The sequence below is a fragment of the Schistocerca gregaria genome, chromosome 4 (assembly GCF_023897955.1).
Source record: "Schistocerca gregaria isolate iqSchGreg1 chromosome 4, iqSchGreg1.2, whole genome shotgun sequence".
In the NCBI taxonomy this organism is placed as follows: domain Eukaryota; kingdom Metazoa; phylum Arthropoda; class Insecta; order Orthoptera; family Acrididae; genus Schistocerca; species Schistocerca gregaria.
The window spans coordinates 699,062,481-699,089,881 of NC_064923.1; the positions used below are offsets into that span (position 1 = coordinate 699,062,481).

Below are 27,401 nucleotides of genomic sequence, written 5' to 3' on the forward strand. Positions count from 1 at the left end.
AACCAGTATGTTTCCACTGCGGATGACCAGGACATGTGGTGCACTATTGTCAAGGAAGGTGGCTGATATCTGATGATGCCCACGCCATAAGACAGCAGATTGATCTTAGCTGATGCCAACTCCGGGATGACAAACATGAACAAGAAGATGTGGGTGCAGAACGAGGTAGGCCACCATCACCACAAGCTAGCCGCTGGAGAGGATGCTCCCCAACGTGCCAATCAAGGTCTCCATCACCATTTAGAAGCTCAAGCCGATCACCTAGCCACTGAAACCTGGAAAACTAAAGGGTGTGACCTTTCTTGGAGGTGAGGACACTGAAGAGAAAAATGCTCTTCCGTCGATCATAACAAAAATGATAGGGAACTACATCAATATCCTCATGGATGGCTTACCAGTCCAAGCTCTTGTGAACTCTGGAGCATCATATTCAGTCATTTCAGAGAAGTACCATCGCCAGTTGCAGAAAACCGTATTTGTTGACAACAAAACATCTCTGCTGATGGTGGCTAATGGGAAATATGTAAAACCTACAGGAAGATGTACCATTTGTGTAAGTATAAGTGGCCATACACAGCCCTTAGAATTCATCATCTTACAAGAGTGTAGTCATGACGTCATCCTCAGATGGGACTTTTTGAAAGCTTCTCATGCAATTACAGATTATGGTCACTCGAAGACTATGTTAGACGAGATGAGATACTGTGGACAGGAAGATGCACATCCCAGTGTGCGGAGACTATGTGTACAGGATGAAGTGATCATTCCTGCAGTCAGAACTAGAAAGGTAATTGTCACATGCATCAAACCATGGATCTTGTAATGGAATGTAAGAGAAGCATACTACTGAAGAATAACTTGGTCATCCCAACCTCTGTCATCTTGTTTAAAAATGGATTCGGTGAATAGTGGATAGTTAACTGTTGCTGAGAACCACAGATCCTTCCAAGATTCATGTGCAAAGCAAACACTGAGCTGTTAATTGCAGAACAGCTGAGCATCATAGAAACCTCCGAAGCGAAGTCTGTGAGCGAAATTAGTGCTACCACTATGAGACAAGATCTTCTAGCTCAACTATCACCAGAACTTACTATGGAACAACAGAAGAAGCTACTTGCCATTCTTCAATAGTTCTCTGAATGAGTCAATCCACAGGCAAAGAGCAAATTAGACAAATTGATGGTGAAGCACTGGATTAGCACTAGAGACCATCAACCAATAAGCCAGAGAGCATACTGCGTGTCAGAAACGAAACTTCAAATAATTCATGATGAGGTAGAGAAAATGATGAAGAACGACATCATTCAGCCTTCACAGAGCCCATGGTCATCTCCAGTGGTCCTTGTCAGGAAAAACGATGGCAGTTGGCGCTTTTGTGTTGATTACAGGAAGCTTAATAAGATAACTAAAAAAGGATGTTTACCCTCTTCCACAAATTGAAGATACACTAGATTGTCTGAAGGGGGCTAAGTTTTTCTCAATCATGGACATGTACTCAGGAGACTGGCAAATCGAAGTAGATGAGGCTGATCGTGAGAAAACTGCATTCATCACCTCTGAGGGCCTGTATGAGTTTAACGTAATGCTGTTTGGTTTGTGTAATGCACCAGCAACCTTTGAATGGATGATGGATAATTTTGCATGTCACCTGAAGTGGACGATGTGTATTTGTTATTTAGATGACATTATAGTGTTCTCAGAGACATTCACTGATCAAATATTAAATGCTCTGAATAACCGGACATCACCCATTGGTATTTTTTGTGATCTCTCAAAGGCCTTTGATTGTGTAAATCATGGAATTCTTTTAGATAAGCTAAATCATTATGGTTTGAGTGGGGCAGTGCACAAATGGTTTAATTCATACTTAACTGGAAGAATGCAGAAAGTTGAAATAAGTGGTTCGTGTAATGTTAAAACAGCTGATTCCTGAAACTGGGGTGCTATCAAGCACGGGGTCCCACAGGGTTCGGTCTTAGGTCCTTTACTGTTCTTGATATACATTAATGACTTACCATTCCACATTGATGAAGATGCAAAGTTAGTTCTTTTTGCTGATGATACAAGTATAGTAATAACATCCAAAAACCAAGAACTAAGTGATGTAATTGTAAATGATGTTTTTCACAACATTATTAAGTGGTTCTCAGCAAACGGACTCTCTTTAAATTTTGATAAAACACAGTATATACAGTTCCGTACAGTAAATGGCAAAACTCCAGTAATAAATATAGAATTTGAACAGAAGTCTGTAGCTAAGGTAGAATTTTCAAAATTTTTAGGTGTGTCCATTGATGAGAGGTTAAACTGGAAGCAACACATTGATGGTCTGCTGAAACGTCTGAGTTCAGCTACGTATGCTATTAGGGTTATTGCAAATTTTGGTGATAAGAATCTCAGTAAATTAGCTTACTATGCCTACTTTCATTCACTGCTTTCGTATGGCATCATATTCTGGGGTAATTCATCGTTGAGTGGAAAAGTATTCATTGCACAAAAACGTGTAATCAGAATAATTGCTGGAGCCCACCCACGGTCATCCTGCAGACATCTATTTAAGGATCTAGGGATCCTCACAGTAACCTCACAGTATATATATTCCCTTATGAAATTTGTTGATAATAATCCAACCCAATTCAAAATTAATAGCAGTGTGCATACCTATAACACCAGGAGAAAGGATGATCTTCACTATGCAGGGTTAAATCTGACTTTGGCACAGAAAGGGGTAAATTATGCTGCCACAAAAGTCTTTGGGCACCTACCAAACAGCATCAAAAGCCTGACAGATAGCCAACTAACATTTAAAAATAAATTAAAAGAATTTCTAGATGACAACTCCTTCTACTCATTGGCTGAATTTTTAGATATAAAGTAAGTAAAAAAAAAAAAAATAAATAAAAATAAAAATAAAAAAAAAACACTTAATCATTAGTGTCATGCAATATTTTGTGTAATGTAATTTCTTGTACAGACATCTTTTATTAACCTGACACGTTCCACATCATTACGAAGTGTCGTATTCATGATCTATGGAACAAGTATTAATCTAATCTAATCTAATCTAATCTAATCATATAAAAAGACTGATGGCCATTCTTAAGTGTCACCAACAAGGTGGACTGAAACTTAATCCAAGAAAGTGTCTTTTTGGAGCAAAAGAAATCAAAATAATTGGACACCTTGTGTCAAATGAAGGTGTGTAGCCAGACCCATAAACAGCATAACAAAATTTCCTTTTCCTAAAAGTATTAGAGATGTGAGAACCTTCCTTGGATTATACTCTTATTACCGTCATTTTATCAAAGACTTTTGTATCAAAGCCAGGCCACTCCAAGAGGTGTTAAAAGCTGATGCTAAAGTTATCTGGGGTAGTGCTCAACAAGATTCTTTTGATGTGCTGTGAAAAACACTGATGACTGACGCTGTACTTGGTCTGTATGATGAGAGAGCACCTACAGAACTACACACAGATGCCAGTGGGTATGGGATCAGTGCTGTTCTGATGCAAATTTCGAATGGAAAAAAGAAGGTCATAGCCTATGCTTCTAGGACACTTACAAAAGCTGAGAGAAACTACTCACCTTGCTGTGATATGGGCCACGTGCAGATTTCGACAGTATCTCTATGGGAGGCCATTCACAGTTGTTACCAACCATCATTCACTTTGTTGGCTGACAGGTCTTAAGGATCCAACAGGTTGACTCACCAGGTGGGCACTATGTCTTCAAGAGTATGACATTACCATAGTGTACAAAAACATCTCTCTGCTGAGCAGAAGAAGGACGCTAAGATATCACAAATTATGCTTGCCTTAAATCGATCAGAGGATATGAAAGGACAATTAAAGGTAGTTAATGAATTACTTTGCAAGAAAAACTTTGATATGTTTGGAAATAGGTGGCTAACAGTGATTTCTAAACACTTGCACTTAGGTGTTCTACAGAAATATCATGATATACCTGTGGCCAGACATTTAGGATTTATTAAGACCTATGATAGAATCCGCAAGAGATTTTTCTGGCCAGGTTTATTTTGGAGTGTCCATCACTATGTGTCACACTGTCGGGAATTCCAGAGGAAAAAGGCAGTTCCTCAGAAATAACCTGGCCGACTCATACCAATTGCACATCTTTCTAGCATATTGGGATTGACGTCCTCGGGACAATTTCTAATGTCTGCTAGTGGCAATAATAGATGGATTATTGCTTGCACTGATTATCTGACATGCTATGCCATTACAAAGGCAGTGAGAACAGCCAAAGCATTCGAGGTAGTCAAATTCATCATGGAAGACATTGTATTAAAACACAGTGCCCCAAGGTCATTACTTACAGATTGAGGGAAAGTTTTTCAATCAGATCTTGTGATAGAGATAAACCATTGGTGCAACATTTCTCACTACATGACAACTGCCTACCATCTGCAAACTAACTGGCATACTGAATACCTTAATAAGATCTTGGACGATATGCTATCTATGTTCATCAGTGTTGAGCAGAGCAACTGGGATGAGATGCTACCTTTTGTGACATTTGCCTACAACACCGCCAAACAAGACACCACAGGATTTATGCCATTTTTCCTGGTGCGTGGGTGTGAGGTGACTACAATGATGGTCACTGTGTTTCCATTGCATCCTGATGATGTTGATGACAACTACATCAGCCAGGTGTTAACCAGAGCTGAGTAAGCTCAGCAGTTAGCTCCACTCTGCAGACTGCAATGTTCAGAGGGTTGGTCTCTCTGAGAAACTCCTCAGGCAATACTTTGGACCTTATAAGGTTGTAAGATAGTTGTCTGATGTTACTTGTGAAGTTGAAGATTTCTACCCTGATGCAAGATGACAGAAGATCAGAGATACTGTCCACATCCTTCAAATGAAGCCCTACAAGGATCCTGCCTCCCAAGGTAAATTCGGAGCTCCAGCAACAGGAAAACAAGCGGAATGGTGACAAAGAGTGTAGCGGTTAAAGGAGTTCTAAGAAGATCACCGCCAGGGCTATTATCAGTGATTGGGAGCCAGAGTATGCAGGACAGATGACTCGTTCCTGGACTAGGAGGATGTAACACCGAGATGCTGTTCACTTAAGAAGGGAGCAATGCCACAGAAGAAGTTGAGTAACACTGTGGCGTAGTGGTTATGACACTTACCTGTTGTACAGAGTTGTTGAGCTCAAAACTCATCTGAACTGTACAATTTTAATTCCTGTACTCGGTTCGAGCACATTATAGAGGTATCCACAAATGTCAAAAATCATTGTTCTGGAATGTTCTGTAGCTGTATATATACTGTATGTGTTCTGGCCAGAGGCAGTTCACTCTTGTATGTGCAAGTACTGAATAAACCTTTGTTAAGTGAAGTTAGTGTTTGTCATTCATCTAGTTACACCTTCTTCTATGTGACAATAATAAAAGTAGAGAAAGGCAATGCTATTGTCATCTTAGGCACCGTGCAGTGTGAAGACAAGATAAAAGAATTATTAAATGATCCAATCTACAGAGAACTAAGGGTGGACCCTACAATGAAGATAATTCGAAAGATGCAGACCTCGATTAAGGACTCGAGAATTGACCCTGACATAGCCAAGGGTCTTATTCCCAGAATTTACAGTGTTCCAAAGATACATAAGGAAAGTTGTCCTTTCAAGTCAATATGAATGGGGTCAATTTGCCTAGTTACAATTTGGCAAAGTATCTAGCCCACAAAATAAGACATCTAGTTAGCAAGATGGACTCTTATGAGAAGAACTCGACACACTTTATAGAAAGCCTAGAGTGAGAAACAGTTTTACCTATGAAAATCATGATCAACTTTGACATGAAGTCACTATTTATGAATGGGCCAATGGATGAAACTATCTTCATCCTTCAGGAGCATGCCACACCAGACATAAGCAACCTGGTTGACTTGTGCCTGACTTCAATATACTTCAAATGGCAAGGAAAATACTATGAGCAGACAGACAGCGTAGCAATGGGGTCTCCCCTATCTCCACTGGCAGCCGACATTCATGGAAGCCTTTGAAGCAACAGTCCTTTGGTTCAGCTCCTTTATGCTCACAATGCTGGTTCAGATACATGGACGACACATTTGCTATATGGCCTCCTGGTGGAACAGAACTACACAAGTTTCATGAATATTTGAACAACATTCATGGGAAAATACAATTCAAACTCGAAGAAGAGAAGAATGTTGCAATTAAATTTCTAGATATTGAAGTATACAAGACAATGGAGGGCACACTGGGGCACAGAGAGTATCACAAGCCTACAAATACAGACAGGTATCTGCACACCCAATCCTACCACCACCCAGCACAGAAGAACTTGGTCATCCATTCTTTGGAAATCTGTGCGCAGCACCTAAGTGATACTCAAAACATAACGCCTAAGCTTAAAAGGCTATGCACAATGTTTCTAGCCAATGGCTACAGCCATAAGTCAATCCACACAGCCTTGTTGACGAATACAAATAAGCATGATAAGCAGGAAATAGACAAACTGCAGCCACCAGTGCACTTACCTTATGGGAAAAATGTTACTGACCAAATAGGCAAACACCTTCGCTGGGATGGGGTGCAGCCTGCCTTCTATAGTGGCCACAGGATCCAGGATGTGCTAGGCTCCACTTAAAACAAGATTGATGCATCACACACTGCAGGCGTTTACAATATCAAATGTGAATGTGGAAAGGCACACATCAGTGAGACTGGCAGGCCAATTGCAATGTGCATTCAGGAACACGAGCACTATATTCATCTAGGGCAACACGATAAATCTGCAGTGGCAGAACATCAGTAAGATTGTGGAAAGGAAATAAAATTCATCAAAGCCTGTGTGTTGGCCAAGCATCCGGTTATGAAGAAATGCAAAATCAGAGAGGCCATCGAAATATTTAAACATCCTAAGAACATGAATACAGAGGATGGACTCAGGCTTGCCCCATCTTGGCTGCCAGCAATCAGAGCCCAACAGACTGCACTTTCAACCTGAGGCACGAACACTACCTATTAATAACTGCCGCTGCGCAGCTGACGTCCGGCATTTGGTAAACAGGAGCCTACTACTCATTTGCTGGTGACCAACAAATATTTTACCCAGCGGGTGAACAGGGCACCATAAGTTAAAACCAAAAACCAAGAAATGGATAAAGAGGAGAACATGACAGTAAAATCTTTGGCTTTTCTTCTTTTTGTTGACAAAATTACACTTAAGATAGCAAGATTCCTGTGTAAATTTCAAATGAAAATCTTTTTTTACCCATCATCTAAGACTGCAGACCTTCTGGGATCAGTGAAGGACAATTTGTTTTTGTGGAAGGCCAAAATTTACAAAATACCTTGCCAGCAATGGCCTGGATTTAAGCCTCAGTAAAGCACCCATAATTAATCTATCAGGGAATTTCATGAGTTGATTACTCTTTGTTATGGTTTCACTTACACCATCTACTTCTTTCTTCTTTTCTTTGCAATGCAGAACTACCAAGGTGCAAGGTTTGTACAAATTGCTTTAATTTATATTAAATATATTGACACTATTTTTTTAAAAAATATGTGTTACGATGTTGTATAATTAATTTTCCTGCATTAAAATTTATACTTTTACCAGAAAAAAATGAAACATCTCAATTACAATAGTTAATTTGGTAATGAAGGAAACAAGGGGGTGGGGGGGGGGGGGGGCGGGAATGATGGAGGGGAAATATAAATTGTTGGAGGAGACCTAGGCTCACCTAAGTAAGCAGGTTCAACTTGTGATATTTATGCAGAGGTGAAGAGACATGCATACAACAGACAAGGGCAGTGCTTCATCAAACCAGTCTGTGGACTGACAATCACAACAACAATTTGTAGAGCCTTCATTCAAGATAAGTTCAAGTTATGTGAAGCAGACACCACAGAAAACTTCTATAAAGCATACTCACAATAAGTTGTAAATAGTGATAATCCACTCACATTGGTAAATATAGCAGTTACTTTACATATATAAATAAAATAGTTATTTTTAAAAAAAACTCACCACTTGCTCCTCTTATGATATTCAGTTATTGTTTATGTCTTACACTTCAAGTGAAATATTTAAGTAACTTTACAATTAACTCTACAGCCACAACAGTACTGGCAAAGTCAAATCTCATTTAATTGCAAAATTAAAATTAATTAGAATTTACTCCGCTAGGTTCCAATATTATGATAAGTTATAGGAGTGTCTAATAAGATAACTTCATCTATGAAACTATGGAGACTTTCAATTTCTTGCTTAACACATATTGGTAACCTGTTTTTACCACAAAATTCCATGCTGAACCCTATTTAAGGATGCATAGTCTAAACAGATTATTTATGTTTTTTACTTCTAGTATTGTGATTGTGAATAGCACAGTTTTATCCTTCATTTGATATTATTATTAACTGCAAGTATCATTACGGAACAAATGTACAGGCATGTAAGCACAAAAACAACGTATTTGAGGCATGTCACTACATCTTCTTACCACGAATGAGAATTGCAACATAAGTAATTTATGTAGTAAGGAACTAATAACATAAAATAAAATGTCTAGTATAATTGAGCAGATTTTGTATGTTGGTTCTATTTTCATTATGAATGTGGTGAGCAATACTGAGGGATGATGGGCATTTTCAGCATGTGATGATGGTCTAGGGAACTTAGCAAGAGGAAATAGCTGCTCAGATATAGTAATAAGTTTTCCATAGATTGCCTTCCTGCTCTGAAGATGCACAGACTTCCCAGAAAGGATTACATCAAGAATATAAAAATGTTAAAATGAAATCTAGATAAACTATTGAGATGTATACTGACCTCGTATATGAAAACATTAAGATAACACATTAATATGACTGGTTAATGTACTTAATGAGAGATATATGTATTACATGTTAAGTCACAAATACTATGGAGAATTTATTTCTAAAATGTGGTGTAAATGGAATAACAATTTCTGCATAGAAAGAAATTATTACAGTTTTGGAGATAAAGTCTTCAAAAACAGTGTGGGAAGTATGTAGTGAGCAATTTTTATATAGATGTAGTAAAGACCCCACATTTGAAGCAACAGGTGCGCCACATGTCACTCAAGATGCTTCTGAAAGATGTTCAGGCACCAGCTTTACACAATATGCTTATATATGATAAATATTCCTTGTGACAATATTGTGTGATCTATCTCAATGTCAATACAATGATGGAGATTTCTAAGTGTAAATCAGGCAGAGTCTGAGATTTTTGGGTAACTTATTCCAGTAGTGTCACCTCTGCAGTCTAATACCAATGCTCACTCACATAAGAAAAGAGGAGGGGTGGACACAAACATCTACATCTACATCTACCTGGTAGTACATGGTAATAATTGTTTGAATGATTGATTCAATAATACACCATGTTCTGTAGATCTTATCATGAAAGCACAAAGAGAAGGTTATTGGAACTGAGGAATGAGCAATGAGCTATTGATTATGAAAATTTGGTCACAGTTTGTCTCATTATTTTGAGCTTATTATTCTCCTGTATGTGAAGCAAGCTGTACATGTATTTCAACTTTTCTATATTTTACTTTCTTAGTTACAAACAGTGCTCAAATGTGGGCAGCTCCAACACACAGGTAAAAATGAGATTATAAAATGTACATCATATTTCCATGATTACTGACCTCTTTTTGTGTAAAATTCTTGGTACTCCTTGTACTTCATTAATTGGAAGTAGTTAACATAATATTACTTTTACATTTAATGCTTTGTAGTGTTGCTTCAGTATGCCTTTCAGTTCATTTACATATAAATGTTAACATCCAGCCTGTGTAAAAGAAAATATAAGCTTTCATAATGAACAAATCTTATTTTGCTTACCATCACCATACAAGGAATTCCCTGGTGTCTGAGAAACATATCCCTCTTGTATGGATTTAAGGCCATTGGATGGACTTGAGAAAACAAATGGTCTGGTTGTGTCTAATGCTTGTACTACTTCACCAATTGTATCAACATAAAGTTTAACATAGTCAGAGTAGTAAAGGCTAAAGTTTGACCCTGTGCCATACCTGAAATAAAAAATAAATTCCCTAGTGAGTATCTGAAAATTTAAAAATGTAAAAATATGCAGTATATTACAAATTCTGTTGTTAAGTATGTAGCTCTTCTTCAAGCTCCACAGACTGCAACACAAATGTGCACCTCTGAGTTCTGTGGTTCAAACCTGGTAATACATGGAAATAATTTTTTGAATGATTGATTCAATAATACACCATGTTCTGTAGATCTTATCACGAAAGCACAGTCTCAGAGATGTGTAGCAAGCCAGAATGCACATTGATAGGATGCAGCACAATTAACTATCAATCTATCATTAAACTTCTGCCAATATACAGGGTGCTACAAAATGATACCATTGAACTCCAAGAGGTTGTAGAGGCTGTCTTGAGGAATAAACTGAGGACAGGAACTCCTGTCCAGAAACATCATCAAATGATGCTACAGAGTGTTGAAGTTAAAGATACTAGCACCTGCCATTAAGCCAGTATGTCAGCAGAATGTCTTGCAATGTTATTTGTAATTCAGTGATCATGACTGATTGCCACAACCACTAGTAGAGAAAATGGAGCTAGCTGCTGCATAGAAAGGCCTTGTCTGCTATGAATGAATACTCTGTTATTTTGGTTGAAGATGGTTTTGAACACAGGTTTCCATCTGCAGTCTATTTTTATCTTGGACTCTTAAAATCTTCAGTTTTTTTTCAGTGTGCAAAGGAAAAGTAGGCTGCAGATGGAAATCTGTGTCCGAAACCATCATCCACCAAGACAACAGAGCATCACATTGATAACAGACAAGACCTGTCTGTGCAGCAACTAGCTCTATCTTGTCCAATGGCAATCATGGCAATTAGTTGGGATCACTGAATTACAAACAACATTGCGAGACATTCCACCTGTGGTTTGTTAGCATCATTGCATGACGTTTCTGGACATGGGCTCCTATCTACAATTTGCTCCTCATGACACTCTCTACTACCCCTCAAAGTTTTGTAATACCATGTATAAAGACATAACCTTCTCCAAAGTATAGCTTATCCTTCTCTGAGAACGGAACTAATAGTTTCAAAAGTTAGGACAGTGGTTTATACTTCTATACAGTGCCAGCAAAAAAGCAGCACACTCAAGGACTGAGTTCAGTGTCACTAGGGTATAATATGTGCATACTGAAGGGTTGTAGTGTTATTGATTTATTTGTCATGATCATCAGCGATCAGGTGGCACTCTGAAGCCTGTCTGTGCACCCTCTGTTTTGACTCTGCAGGCAGTAATTGGGCTGAGTGGAGAGGTAAACAGTGTCTGCAGCATTCATTCTAAGATGCAACCATGTCATGCCAATAAGTACATACTCTTGTTGAACAACTTCAGTAATTTGAACAGGGTTCCATTATGGGCCTGCAGAAAGCTGAATACATGTATTGACAGGTTGCTGAACATAGTGAGTGCAATGTATCGGTGGTATGCCACTGTTTTCAGCAGAGGTCTATGGAACATTCCCATGCCCGTAAACCAGGTTCTGGATGTCCCTGAAGTACATATGTACATCTAGATCAATGTATTGTGAGAGTAATAGAGGCTGACCAAGCACCATCTGGGGCAGAAATCTTGCACGTGTTGTACATGATGTGTCACTGAGGATGACTGAAAACCATCTGCTTGCAGCAGGACTAAGAAAACATGTGCCTCTGGCCAGGCTACCACTGACACCCACAACACTACCGAACATGACAACTCGGGTGCTGTTAAGGAGTTGAGAGTGGCACTCCATTGTCTTCAGTGATGAGAGTAGGTTCTGTACATGAGGATAAAGTAAACATGTACAGCACAGACAGGCCTATTCTGAAGTGTATCATGACTCATAGGTTCCATTCCAGGCTTCATGATATGAGGGGCCATCAGTTACAACTCGTGGCCACGTTATGTGTTTCTGCAGGATAAAGTAACCAGTGCCTGCTACATTGCACATGTTGTGAAACTCTTACTTCTTCAACAAGACAGAGATGTGCTTTTTCAGCAGGACATTGCCTGTCTGTATATGGGTGCTTTGATACAATGTGGTCTTCATGGTATACAATAACTGTCCTGAACAGCAAGGTCACAAGATCTCTCATTGACTGAACACTTTCTGGATGTTGGAGAGGGAACTTGCTTGTTCTCCAGTACCTGGAAGAACCATAGCCAAATTGAAACACAAGGCACAAGGTGCTTGGGACAAGGATTCCATTTGGCACCATTATGATCATTTACATGCACGAATACATGCCTGTGTCGCCTGCATATTGATGCCACTGTTTGGGCATACTTTACTGTGGCATGTGTATTTATTTCATCAAACAGAAAGAAACTTCCACATGGATATATATATATACACTCCTGGAAATGGAAAAAAGAACACATTGACACCGGTGTGTCAGACCCACCATACTTACTCCGGACACTGCGAGAGGGCTGTACAAGCAATGATCACACACACGGCACAGCGGACACACCAGGAACCGCGGTGTTGGCCGTCGAATGGCGCTAGCTGCGCAGCATTTGTGCACCGCCGCCGTCAGTGTCAGCCAGTTTGCCGTGGCATACGGAGCTCCATCGCAGTCTTTAACACTGGTAGCATGACGCGACAGCGTGGACGTGAACCGTATGTGCAGTTGACGGACTTTGAGCGAGAGCGTATAGTGGGCATGCGGGAGGCCGGGTGGACGTACCGCCGAAGTGCTCAACACGTGGGGCGTGAGGTCTCCACAGTACATCGATGTTGTCGCCAGTGGTCGGCGGAAGGTGCACGTGCCCGTCGACCTGGGACCGGACCGCAGCGACGCACGGATGCACGCCAAGACCGTAGGATCCTACGCAGTGCCGTAGGGGACCGCACCGCCACTTCCCAGCAAATTAGGGACACTGTTGCTCGTGGGGTATCGGCGAGGACCATTCGCAACCGTCTCCATGAAGCTGGGCTACGGTCCCGCACACCGTTAGGCCGTCTTCCGCTCACGCCCCAACGTCGTGTAGCCCGGCTCCAGTGGTGTTGCGACAGGCGTGAATGGAGGGACGAATGGAGACGTGTCGTCTTCAGCGATGAGAGTCGCTTCTGCCTTGGTGCCAATGATGGTCGTATACGTGTTTGGCACCGTGCAGGTGAGCGCCACAATCAGGACTGCATACGACCGAGGCACACAGGGCCAGCACCCGGCATCATGGTGTGGGGAGCGATCTCCTACACTGGCCGTACACCTCTGGTGATCGTCGAGGGGACACTGAATAGTGCACGGTATATCCAAACCGTCATCGAACCCATCGTTGTACCATTCCTAGACCGGCAAGGGAACTTGCTGTTCCAACAGGACAATGCACATCCGCATGTATCCCGTGCCACCCAACGTGCTCTAGAAGGTGTAAGTCAACTACCCTGGCCAGCAAGATCTCCGGATCTGTCCCCCTTTGAGCATGTTTCGGACTGGATGAAGCGTCGTCTCATGCGGTCTGCACGTCCAGCACGAACGCTGGTCCAACTGAGGCGCCAGGTGGAAATGGCATGGCAAGCCGTTCCACAGGACTACATCCAGCATCTCTACGATCGTCTCCATGGGAGAATAGCAGCCTGCATTGCTGCGAAAGGTGGATATACACTGTACTAGTGCCGACATTGTGCATGCTCTGTTGCCTGTGTCTATGTGCCTGTGGTTCTGTCAGTGTGATCATGTGATGTATCTGACCTCAGGAATGTGTCAATAAAGTTTCCCCTTCCTGGGACAATGAATTCACGGTGTTCTTATTTCAATTTCCAGGAGTGTATATATATATGTGTTGGAAGTAAACAGAAATTCACATCATGAGGTTATTTACAGACCAGCCATTTTTCTTCTTGCCATTCTTTTCACAAATTAAATTTCACAAATTAAATAAATTAAATAAATTAAATAAATTAAATAAATTAAATAAATTAAATAAATTAAATAAACAAATTAAATAAATTTCACAAATTAAATTTCCATTTCATGCATTGCATTGGCTGAGTGGCTAAGTTTCAGACTTCAGATCCAGGGATCTTGGGTACAATTCTACATTTATATCTATAACCTGCAAATCATATTAAGATATGTGGGAAAGGGCACCTCTGGTACAACTATCATTTTCCCTATTCCCCTTCACACTTGAGACCTGTACATGGGATTAACAACTGTCGAGTAAACTTCGGTATAAGCTGTAATTTACCTGATTTTCTTGTCTTGGTCATTTCACAAGATATATATGGGAAGAATCAATACATTGGACAGAGGATTCAATATGTTGCACACTCTTCTTCAAATGCATGCTCTCATAATTTCAACAATAACCCTCTCCAGCATACACAATGCCTCTTTTGTAGTGACTGATACTGGAGTTTGTTGAGCACCTCCATGATACTCTCACACTTAATAAATGGTCCTATGATGTAATGTACCACTCTTCATTTGATATTCCTTCTGTCTTTTGTTAACCCTACTTGGTAAGGGTCCCAGACTGATGAACAATACTCAAGAAGTGGTTGAACAAGTGCTTTCTAAGACACTTCTTTTGTGGGTGAACTACATTTCCTCACATTTCTTCCAATGAATCCCAATATAACATCTGCTTGGCCTACAATTATTTTTATGACTTTGTTCCACTTTACACCACTTCAGATGATTACTTCTAGGTGGTACTATATAGTTTTTACTCTTTCCAAAGCATTATTATCAGTACTTTAATGAAATAGCACTGGATCCCTTCAATTACTCACATTTATTTTTGTTGTTACACTATTTAATATCAGAGTCAACAGCCATCCAATGTAAAAACAATCAATTCTCAGAAAGTCTTTCTGCATCTTGCTACAGATGTATGGTGTTGCAACATTCCTACATATAACATTACCATTTGCAAAAAGCAACATGGAACTTCTGATGTTATCCACTAGATTATTTGTGTATATTGTTTAAACAGCAGAGGCCCTATAGTATGCCTCCATAGATAAGCAGTCATTGTAGACAGCTGTCAAGTGGAGGACTTAGGTTTGATTTCCTCTACTGGCATATATTTTACCTTAGTGGCAGGACTTATACGGGGTGCACTCAGCCCCATGATGTCAGTTGAGAAGCTACTTGCAACATCCCCCTCTATACTGCTTCCACATCGTGCTGAAAGGCAGATGAAGACATGGCAGCAGGTAGATGTCCTTTGGGCCTTCACAGCCTGGACAAGGAGCTCCTTGTAATGATCCTATAACAGTCCCTTGGGTACTCCAGAAATATTTTTTTTCATATTTCTGTTTAACATAATTAATAATAATGTTTCTCCTAGAAAGTTCTAAATCCAGTCATAAATTTGTCCAGATTCTCTGAAAGCTTGTATTTTGACAACATGGAACTGCACTGAATGCCTTCCAGAAGCTCAGGAACATGACATTATCCAAGGCACCTTTGTCTATGGTGCTCTGGAGTTCATGGACAAACAGAGTGAGCTGTATTGCTGCATGTTTTCCTGAGGTGGGCTGTGTTTCACAAGGTCTCTCTTTACAAAATCCAGTCAGTGCTACGATTTCTCATGTAACTTATTGCTTCCTGCACATCTTTTATATAGGAAACATGACATAATAAATTGTAGTTACAAATTCATGTAAGCTGTGGATGATTAAGTCATTTCAAAGGTTGAGGGAGACAATGATATAATGACTTGAATTGGATTGTGCCTAGTTAAGATTTAAGCTATTACTCAAATGCACTTTCCACACTTCAATAACTGAAAAAGAATGAAATTTAAAAATTTTGCTGTGCAAGTAACAGATAATCAAATACTTTATCTTTTGTTCAAATCCTACTGGCAGTCTATAACAACCTACTGATTGACATGTGTACTGATTGCATACGGTGCAGCCAACTGCTGGTGGTGGCTCCTGTTGGTACTAACAATGTGTGTCACTTTGGACCCTCTCTGGTTTAGGTTCGCTAACTGAAGTGGTAAAGACAACCAGTCTTGCTTGCAAGATGAAGCAGGGGTTCACCATTTGTGGCATTGTTGACAGAACAGACTGTGGTACAGAACTGGGGGGTGGGTCTGAATCAGAGACTCATGCAGTTCTGTGACAATGTAGGTTGCAGATTTCTTGACTTGCACCACTTGGTGGTGGTTTTCTGGGTTTCACTAAACAGCTCAGGGGTTCACTACACACAGAAAGTGGTTACATTGGTAGCAGGGGCTGTGTGGAGGTGACAGGGCAGTTTTCTTTAGATTTGACCATCTCTGGAAAGTGCAGAAAGGGCTTCAATTTCAAAGGGGCAGGACAAACAATGAAAGAAGGTGGAAATAGCAACAATCAATACTTTTGTTGTAAACTGTCATATCTATGTTGGGAAAGAACCAGAGCTCCAACCAATAATAGAAAAATTTGAATCTCATATCATTATAGGAACAGAAATCTGGCTAAAACCAGAAATAAGTTCAGCTCAATCTTTTACAAAGGACCTAGAGCTGTGTTCAGAAAGGATAGATTAAATATAGTTGGTGATGGAGTGTTTATTTCTGCCAGAAGTATTTTACCTTGTAGTGAAATTGAAGTAGATAGTTATAGTGGGTTGGTATGGGTAGAAGTTATACATGGCAAACAGAATAAATTAATAACTGACTCTGTTTACCGACTCCCTGATTTGGATGATGCAGTTGCTGAATTAGAGTCTCTCTTTTCAAACAGGTATGCCTCTCATACAATTGTAGTTGATGCTTACTTCAATATACGCTTGATATGTTGGCAAAAGTATATGTTTACAGTCAGTGGTAGGCATAAAACATAATCTGAATTCATACTACATGCTTTCTCAGAAAATTATTTTGAATAATTAGCCCAGGAAACCACTCAAAGTGTAAATGGTTGTGAAAACATGCTTGACATCTTAGCAACAAATAATCTTGGACAAATGGGGAGCATCATGACAGGTACAGGAATTAGTGGCTACAAGGTTGTTGTAGCTAGCCTGAATACTGCAACATTCAAAGGCACAAAAATAAATGGAAAATACATCTATTTAAAAAAGCAGATAAAAATTCACTTGATATCTTCTTAAGAGCCAGTCTCCACTCCTTCCAACCTGACTATGTAAGCATAGGTCACAACTGAAAGAAATAGCACCAACAGCAATTGAGAGACATGTACCAAATAAATTGGTACACAAAACAGGTCAGATGACTGTTGCAGAAGCAATGAAAAAGCTTGCCACATTTAAAAGAATGCAAAATCCCCAAGATCAGTAAAGTTTTATAGAACACAAAATTTAGCACAAACTTCAATGTCCAGAATGAAACTGTCTCTTGAAATCTCCCTGAAAATTCAAAGAGATTCGGATCATATGTAAAGTACACCAATGGCAACGCACAATTATACCAGTCGGCCGGGGAGGCCAAGAGTTTCTAGGCGCTACAGTCTGGAACCGGGCGACTGCTACGGTCGTAGATTCGAATCCTGCCCTGGGCATGGATGTGTGTGCTGTCCTTTGGTTAGTTAGGTTTAAGTAGTTCTAAGTTCTACGAGACTGATGACCTTAGAAGTTAATTCTCATAGTGCTCAGAGCCAGAGCCACAGTTATACCATCACTGTATGAAAACAAGGGTGGTGTTACTGATGACACTGCCGCTACAGCAAGTACTAAGCATGGTTTTCTGAAATTCCTTCACAAAAAAGATGAAGTAAATATTCCAGACTCCGAATCAAGAACAACTGCCAACATAAGCAACTTAGAAATAGATATGCTTGGTGTAACAAAGCACCCGGCCGCGGTGGTCTTGCGGTTCTAGGCGCACAGTCCGGAACCGTGCGACTACTACGGTTGCAGGTTCGAATCCTGCCTCGGGCATGGATGTGTGTGATGTCCTTAGGTTAGTTAGGTTTAAGTAGTTCTAAGTTCTAGGGGACTAATGACCACAGCAGTTGAGTCCCATAGTGCTCAGAGCCATTTAAACCATTTGTAACAAAGCAGCTTAAAACAATAAAGGCAAGGCCTCCAATTCAGATTGTATACCAAACATTTTCCTTTCAGAATATGCTGATACAACAGCTTCATACTCAGAAATCATATACAACCATATAATCATAAAATGATCTGTACCTGAAGAATGGAAAGTTGCACAGATTCACACCAATAATCAAGAAATTAAATGGGAGTGATCAACTGATTTAGAGATCCATATCACTAATGTCACTTTGCAGTAGGATTTTGGAACATATCCTGTGCTTGAACACTGTCAGTTATCTCAAAGAAAATTGCTGATTGATAAATAGCCAGTTCAGAAAATATCATTCTTGTGAAACACTTCTAGCTCTTTACTCTCATGAAGTAATAAGTGCTTTGAACAGGAGACATCAAATTGCTTCCATATTTTTAGATTTCCAGAAGGCTTTTGACACCTTGCCTCACAACGACATCTAATCAAACTTCTTACCTATAGAGTATTGTGTTGTTTGTGTGACTGGCTTTCTGATTTCCCATCATAAAGGTCACAGTTCATGATAAATGAAGGAAAGTCATTGAGAAAAACAGAAGTGATATCTAAATCAAACAAAAGGAAACTCATGCACACAGGACTGTCACGCCTACCAACTCATAACAGAATAAAACTGTCACATAGAAAGGAATAAGCAATCTGGAGTGAGGGATAGCAGGATAGGGGTGGGGAGAGAGAAGAGTGCTGTCTGGCAGAGCATGCAGGGACTAGACTGCCAATAGCCACAGTAGGAACAGATGAGATATGGGAGTATGTATGTTTTGGGAAAGGGAAGAGAGGGACATAATTTTATGTGGCGAAAGGTAGGTGTCCAAAGTAAAATGCTAAAACATAACACATGCATACCCATACCTCATCCATTTATTTTCTCCCACATTTCTGCAAGGTATTTAGCATATTTGTACATAGTTTCAAGCATTTTTGCATATTTTTATGTATTTATGGATACTTTTATGTGCCTGTACGTGTTTTTGCATGTCTTTCCATATTTTGTACACATCTTTTCTGTATGCAGCCCCCATCACAGCCATCTAGCACCTTCTTAAGTCAATTTCCACATCATTTCCACTATGCAAGCTTTGTCACAATAAACCCCTGGTCCATCTTTCTGCACCAGTTCAGAAAAGTATCCTTTTCCCTGGCTAAAACCCAGTCCCACATCCTTTTTCTTGAATGGAAACCCCCAGTGGCCTGACCATTGAAGTTCCTTTCCTTGGATCCAACCTCTCCTTTCACAATAACCTTCACCTTTTCAGATGGCTCTGAGTACTATGGGACTCAACTGCTGTGGTAATCAGTCCCCTAGAACTTAGAACTACTTAAACCTGACTAACCTAAGGACATCACACACATCCATGCCCGAGGCAGGATTCGAACCTGTGACCGTAGCAGTCATACAGTTCCAGACTGCACGCCTAGAACCGCGAGACCACCACGGCCGGCACCTTTCCAGAGTTTGCCAGTCTGTGGCCCTCACAAACCTAAAAACATGTTACTGGGAAATCCCTGCTACATACACTACATCTTTGAAACTAAATCCCTTGCTCACCAGCAACTGGAGCAGTATTCCAGGTACCATCTCCATAAGTTATCCACTCTGATGGCATCCCACTGCCCCATCAGGGCACCACTATCCAACACCTATCCTAGCCAAAGTGTTTCTCCTCATCAATCCCTCATAGGACCTGTATTCTGCCTAGCTCACCTTTTCAACCTGTCACAACCACCAAAACCCCCTACCCAAACTCTTAAAAAGCCATAGACAAATCATACCTGTAACGCTGTTGTTGGACTTTATTACCTTTTCCACAGCCTCACAAACTTTCAGTCCTATACAAAGGCCTCACCTTAAGCCCTGCACCCAAATTTAACCATGCTGGACTTGTCAAAGATCTATTGTCCTTCTCCTACTCCCTGCAATGGAATCACCTTATTGTCACCAATCCCTTGAACCTAATACCCCCATTGAACCCTGCTTCTCCCAGTTCATATCACCATTCAACCATGACCCCCCCCCCCCCCCTTCCCACACAATGTGCTTATCTCCAACTTGGCCACACCATCTTGCCCTGGTCATTTCCTCATAATACCTGTGGAAGGCTTCTGCCAATTACCTGACTCTTCCATCTATAAACTCTACCAAAGTTATGCATCCCAGAAGTCCAACATAAACTCTAATTCCTGCTTTAAATCCTTAAGTGTTCCCCAGAACCTCTCTCCTGAAGCCATTTCCCTCCTTACCTCTGTGGCACCTACACCCCCTTCTTCTACATGTCCACCAGAACCCACAAACCCAACAATCCTGGATGTCCCACTATAGCTGGTTATTGTGCCCCCACTGAAAAAATTTATTCCTTCATTGACAATCACCTCATTCTGGAAACCTTCAACCAAATTCCTATAATCTAGCCTCCCACATCAAAGATACCAGCCTCTTCCTTCACCAGTTCTCCTCCATGATACCTACCTATCACCCACTTCATGACACTTCCATATGCACCAACATCCCTCATGTCCATGGTCTTACTGCTTTTGAACACTATCATTCCCAATGTCCTTCAGATTCCAAACACCCTCCTCATCCCTCATACATCTTACTAACTTTATCCTAACTCACAACTGCTTCTTCTTTGCAGGAAGGTACATAAACAAATCCACGACACAGACATGAGCACCTGCATGGAACCCTGTTTATGGGCCTTCTAGAGGAGACTTTCACAGCCTCCCAAAATGCCAAACCCATCGTCTGGTTCAGGTTTATTGATGATATCTCCATGATCTGGGTTCAGGGCCAACACACCCTATCCTCATTCCTTCACAACCTCCACTTCACCCGATCCTCAGCCAGCATGCCACTTTCCTGAATGTTGACTTTTCCCTCCCTAATGGATCGATCCATCCACATCTTTGTCCACATTAAGCCCATAAACCACCAACAGTTCCAGCATGTCAACAGCTGTCATCATTTCCATACCAAACAATCCCTCCCATACAGCCTGGCTACTTGGGGTCGGCACATCTGCAGTGACAAGAACTCCCTTACCTAGTATGCTGAGAGTCTCACCAAGGCCTTCAAAGACAGTCACTATTTCCCAGACCTTGTCCGCAAAGAGATCTCCTGTGCTATTTCCCCACATAGTCCCAATTTTCCCACTACACCCAAGAACTAGTTACAAAGGCGTGGCTCCTTTGTACCCAGTACCACTCCAGACTGGATGAACTGAACCACATCCTTTGTCAGGGCTTTGATTACCTATCATCATACCCTGAAATGAGGGACATCTTACCCAATATCCTTCCTGTCCCTCATAAAGTGGTGTTCTGTTCCCCACCCAACCTCCACAACATAATAATCCATCGCTACGCCACTCCCTGTCCCAACCACTTGCCACAGGGATGTGATCCCTGTGGAAGAAACAGGTGCAAGTTGTGCCCAGTCTACCCATTCAGCACCTCCAACTCCATTCCTACGACAGTCTAATCTTACCCCATCATAAGCTGGGCCACCTGTGAAAGTAGCCATGTTGTATACCAGCTCTGCTGCAATCATTTCACAGCTTTTATATTGGTATGCCTACCAACAAGCTTTCTGTCAGGGTGAACGGCCATAGCCAAACTATGGCCAAGAGCAAAGTAGACTACTCTCTTACACAAGATGCAGTTGACACAATGTGCTTGATTTCAATAGCTGCTTCACTACTCGAGCCATCTGGATCCTCCCTTCCATCACCAGCTTTTCTGAACTGGGCTGATGATATCTTTACAACACACTCTTTGCTGCATCCAGGCCTCAACCTATGGTAACCTATTGTCTGCACACACTCCGCCCATCACAAACAAATTTATTTTTGCTGCAGCAGGATCTTCACATGAAATTTTCAATCACCAACTTTCTCCCTAGTGTGTGAAAATATTTTGTTAGCAACCACCTACATGGGGAGAAATAACCATCATAATAAAATAAGAGAAATCAGAGCTTGTGTGAAAGATTTAATTGTTTTTTTTCCTAGATGCTGTTTGAGGGTGGAACTGTAGAGAAGTGACTTGAAGGTTACTCAATGAACACTCTGCCCAACACTAAATTGTGAATTACAGAATAATCATATAGAGGTAAATAAAAAATGAAATTTATATTTTCTGTGTAACTGAGATGTATTTAATGTACTTTCTCAGACTGTTAACAGAGGTTTATAGAAAATAACTAGTAATATATTCTTTTAATTTCGTTAGAATTTCTGGAGTCTCAGTTTGTTATTTGTATCCAATATTGGCTATTGGCTATCAACAACAGGTGTCTTCTCATGTGATATTAATAAATGAAATTCAATTTTACTCTATTTACATTAAAAAGATTGTAGTTAAACATCTAACTACATGCACAAAAACATATTCACTTATTATATTTCTTCTGTCTCAACATGAAGGAGAAAATTTAGGAATATTGAATGAGTCAAGATATATATTAACAAAGCACAGTTGATGCAAGAAACTATGTTAATGACTGTCTACCCTTAAGGTGCTTCAAACCATTTGTGGTTGATCAAGGTAAACTACACATAGTAAGATTAACAGAAAAATGCAAGTTTGAAAAAGAGTGATGTCTGTACATTTACATACAGTAGATGCGTTTTATCTCCCATTACTGGCTTACTGTCTACATTACCACATTTTACTTATCATGGAACCCACCCAGATGGCCGAGTGTCTTACAGCACCACTTCCAGGATAGGGATGTGCACTAGCCCTTGATCAAATCCGCCCAGCAGATTAAGAATAAGGGATGGTGTGCTGGATGACCTGGATGTGCTTTTTAGGTGGTTTCTCACATCCAACTATGTGAATATCAGGCTAGTAAACAAGTAACTTCTCAGTTACATAATTTGGAAAACATTCACACACTTTCACATGAATCACACAATATGCAGACAATTACAGTACATGCATACTATCCCAGGGTGGCAACAAGAAGGGCATCCAGCCACCCTGTCAATTAACCATGCCAAATCGATTAATAACCATGCTAACCATGTGCAGATGCAGACAAAGGCACAAGAAAAAGATGAGAAAAATGGGGTTATTTATGACAGACCAATATTTGTCAACGTGCTGTAAGAATAAATAATTGTTCACAATGAATGAATGAGTTAATCAGTTACTGAGCACTGCTATTCACCATGTAGCTAAAGGAATCCACAATCATGAAATTTAGATAATGAGATACTCTACAAAATTAGTAGTTATTAATGTATGTTTTTAATTCTTGTTTTTATTTATAGATATATTCATTTTTTTAAAAATTTGTGTCAGAGTGCTTATTGTTTCAACCTTTGCACCAGAATGCAGAACCTCACTCTAAAGTATAGGCAAGCAGACAGATTCTACATATCAATAACTTTATTTGTATTGTAGTTGTGTCTTTCACAGTTCAATTCATATAGATTTTTATTGCTAGGGACAACAACCAAGGAATTAATGCATTTGGATACAAACTATTGTGGACCACTTCTAAACATCATCTGTAATCTGCCTTGTGACTTGGCTGATTTTCAGCAACTGATCAGTATGCTCATGTTATCAGCAAACATTACAATTGTATGACATTCCCACTACTAAACTGTTCCAGTTACCTGAGCAAATACTATGTACATTAATTCACTTTTAAATCATTGCAAATTATAGAAATAATTCTGCATTTGGATTGCCTCTAAGAAATTCTTCAGCAGTAGGATACAAAATGCCAGTGGTAAAAATAATCATTAGACCACAGCCTAAGTATAAAAACCAATGTACCAAGGATGTAAACACCAATCTTAAAACACTATGCTATATGGTCAATGGCACCTAAAATAAACAAAATAAAAGAGCAGTAACTGAGTATTGTATAATATCCAAATCTGCATATAGTCTGCAAACAACCTGAAGGTGTGACGCAGATGATGCTTTGTGAAGTTACACTATCACAACTACTCACTTTCCTGTTACAGTCACAGCTGTTGGTAAGCCTCTGTATGAGCCCAGATCTCTCTAATTTTATATTCAGAATCTTTCTGTGAGGCATGTGTGGGCAGAAGCAATATAGTGGTTAACTCTTCTAGTAATATACATTGATGGTAAACTTCTGTGTGATTCACATCACCCCTCTTATAGCTTCTGTCCCAATAATAGAAAGAGCATCTCCTTGATGCTTTCATCATTACTCATGGACCCCAGAATGAAACATACTACTCTTCTTTGGATCTTCACTATTTCCTCAATCAATAGAACCTGGAAATGGTCCCAGACAGAGGACAAATACTTCAGTAATGGGTTAATAAGGGTTCCAGTAAGCTACTTCCTCCATACATGAATTACATTTCATGAGATTCTTATGATAAATCTCAAACTAATGTATGCCTACGTAATTCAGTTTCAGGTGGTCATTTCATTTTAAACTGCTCTGTATGCATACTTTCAGATATGGATGTGACTGTTTCCCATAATTGTTCTGCAAATTCTCCTGCATTTTGCTCCTATTACTTATCATCATGACTCCTATAAATAATACAACTTCACTTGTGAACAACTTTGTGGAGCTTCTACGATTATCCAATCGATCATCTATGTGTACTAGGAACACTAACAGTATAAAGACACTCTTAGGGTGCACCTAAAGATACCTTTACATCATATGATTTCTTTCCATTATGAACAACATGCTTTGTTCTATCTGATTGGAAATCTTCAATCCAGTCTGATATTCCATATGCTCATATCTTACTAACTAGGCAACAGCTTGACAATGTATCAAATTCTCCCTGGAAGGCACAGAAAATGGTATCAATCAGATGACAGCATTTTCTGGGTTTTGGTGACAACTAGTGTTAGGTGGATTTCATACACCTGCTTTGTGGGATCCATGTTAATTCTTACAGTTGAGCTTCTAAAACATGTACCATAATTCTGCAATAGATTGAAACCGTCAATTTAGACCCATAGTTATGGGCAACTGTTTGACAAGTCTTCTTGGGAACAAGAATATTCTGTGCGTTTATTCACTCTGACGTCCTGAGTTGGTGCAAGTGTAGTCACTAAATGGCTGAAAAGCTGACTTTGATCCCCATTTCCTGACTCAAAACTTTTTCGGATTTTCTCCACACCTCAACATCAACTCACGCTGAACCACATTGTGGCAGTTCTTAAAAATCTACGCTAAGTGATCAAAAGTATCTGGACACCCTCAGAAACACAAGTTTTTCATATTAGGTGCATTGTGCTGGCACCTGCTGTCAGGTACTTCATATCAGCGACCTGAGTAGTCATTAAAAATTGTGAGAGGGCAGAATGGGGCACTCTGCAGAACACACGGACTTCGAACGTGGTCAGGTGATTGGGTGTCACTTGTGTCATACATCTGCACACAAGATTTCCACACTCCTAAACATCCCTAGGTCCACTGTTTCTGAAGTGACAGTGAAGTGGAAACGTGAAGGGACACACACAGCACGAAAGCATACAGGCTGACCTCATCTGTTGACTGACAGAGACTGCCAACAGTTGAAGAGGGTCATAATGAGCAGTAGGAAGACATCTATCCAGGCCATTACACAGGAAGTACTAGCTGCGTCAGGATCCACTGCAAGTACTGTGACAGTTAGGCGGGAGGAGAGAAAAATGGATTTCATGATTGAGCGGCTGCTCATGAGCCACGCATCATGCTGGTAAATGCTAAACGATGCCTTGCTTGGTGTAAGGAGTGTAAACATTGGATGACTGAACAGTGGAAAAGCATTGTGTGGAGTGACAAATCACAGTACACAATGTGGTGATTCGATAGCAGGGTGTGGGTATGGCTAACGATGTCTTAGCAAAATAAAAGAAATGTCATTTTTACAAACTTTAAAATGACTGAAATGATGTATAAAATGTTTCATCTCAAAGGAATTTTCATGGTGATTCCAAAACTGAACTTAGATTCTGAGAGGCTTTAATATTTCTGAAGTTATGGATAATATAGTATTTTGTTACTACTGAGATACCTGATGCATTTGCATTATAGTTGTATGTGTAAAACATAATATTTCTTTTGTGTAGAATTGGTTGAATGAACACTACTTTTGAAATCAGTCATTTAATCAAATTTAAATATTGCACCATAACTTCTTCATTTGATACACGACCAAGGTTTGGAATTAGTCAAATTAGCTGGTCCCCTGTGAAACCTATTATTCTATATTGAACTTTAGTTGTTATAGGTCTTCAATTTATGGTAGCAAAATATGAGGTGATGAACTTATCTGCTTTCAGCACAACATTTGTAGTTAATGGAGCCAACATTCTTCCTCTTCAAAATCAACTTTTAATTTTTATCAGAATGTGGAGGGGCACCTACATTGTAAAAAATCAATATGTGCATGTCATACATATACTGTTACTGCAGTGTTTGTTCCTGTGTGTAGTGTCTGCCTGATATATTAAAGGAGGTCCTACAATGCTCTAAGCAATAGCAAAGATAAATAAAACTGCATTCAAGATCATCACCAAATCATCTGTGCTCCTGGTTTAATCTCCCCTTCATCTTTAAACCAAAAGTCTGCAATGAGTTCTGGGAAAAATGCAGCAAAGTGCTGGGTCAGCCTCCAACTCTATGGTCACATTTATATATTTAGTGATACTCTGGAAACCATTGTGAAGAGAAGGTTACTTTCCACTGTACCAGTCCTACTCTCATTCCATTAGGATGTGGAGTGCAAGAAGAACACATTCTTAAACACTTTCACATGCATTATAATTAGTTTAATTTTGTCTTCTCAATCACTTTAAGCATAATAGGTGGGAGGTTGTAGTATATTCTTCACTTAAAGTTTGTTCTTGAAACAGTGTAAGTATTCTTTCACAGGACAGTCTGTGTTTCTCTTCAAGTGTACAGTGTCTGCCAATTCAGAATTTCTGTTATCTCCATGATTCTCTCCAATGGATCAAACAAACCAATAATGGCCCCTGTTAGTTGTATTTAGTACTGACACCACACACTTGAGCAATATTCTAGGATCTGAATGAGTGTTTTGAAGGAATCTTCTTTACAGACTGATTGCATTTTCCTAATATCTACTACTGAACCCAATTCTTTACATACGTTGAGCCTATGTGACTGTTCAATGACATATCCCTTGTAACAGTGCACTTTATTATTGGTATCTGTCTTCACTAATACAGACAACTCCCTTTACAAATGAAGGATGGTCTTTAAACCCAGGTGGCAGACATAATTATTGTTGACATGAGCCACAATCTGCAGTTAGCTGCACCCACTGGACTCAAGCACTGCCCCAGCAAACAATCCAGTTGGACAATGGCCTTTCTTCCT

The 27,401-nt window shown here is 40.0% G+C and overlaps 1 protein-coding gene across 1 annotated transcript in view; it reads right to left on the reverse strand.

Annotated features, from left to right (window-relative positions):
• The window catches only part of LOC126267487 (beta-mannosidase-like), a 309,954-nt gene that overhangs the window by 82,484 nt on the left and 200,069 nt on the right, over positions 1-27,401 (reverse strand). The window contains exon 9 of the mRNA XM_049972771.1: positions 9,870-10,060. Coding sequence (XP_049828728.1) covers positions 9,870-10,060 — 191 coding nt within the window. The remainder of the gene's footprint in view (positions 1-9,869; positions 10,061-27,401) is intronic.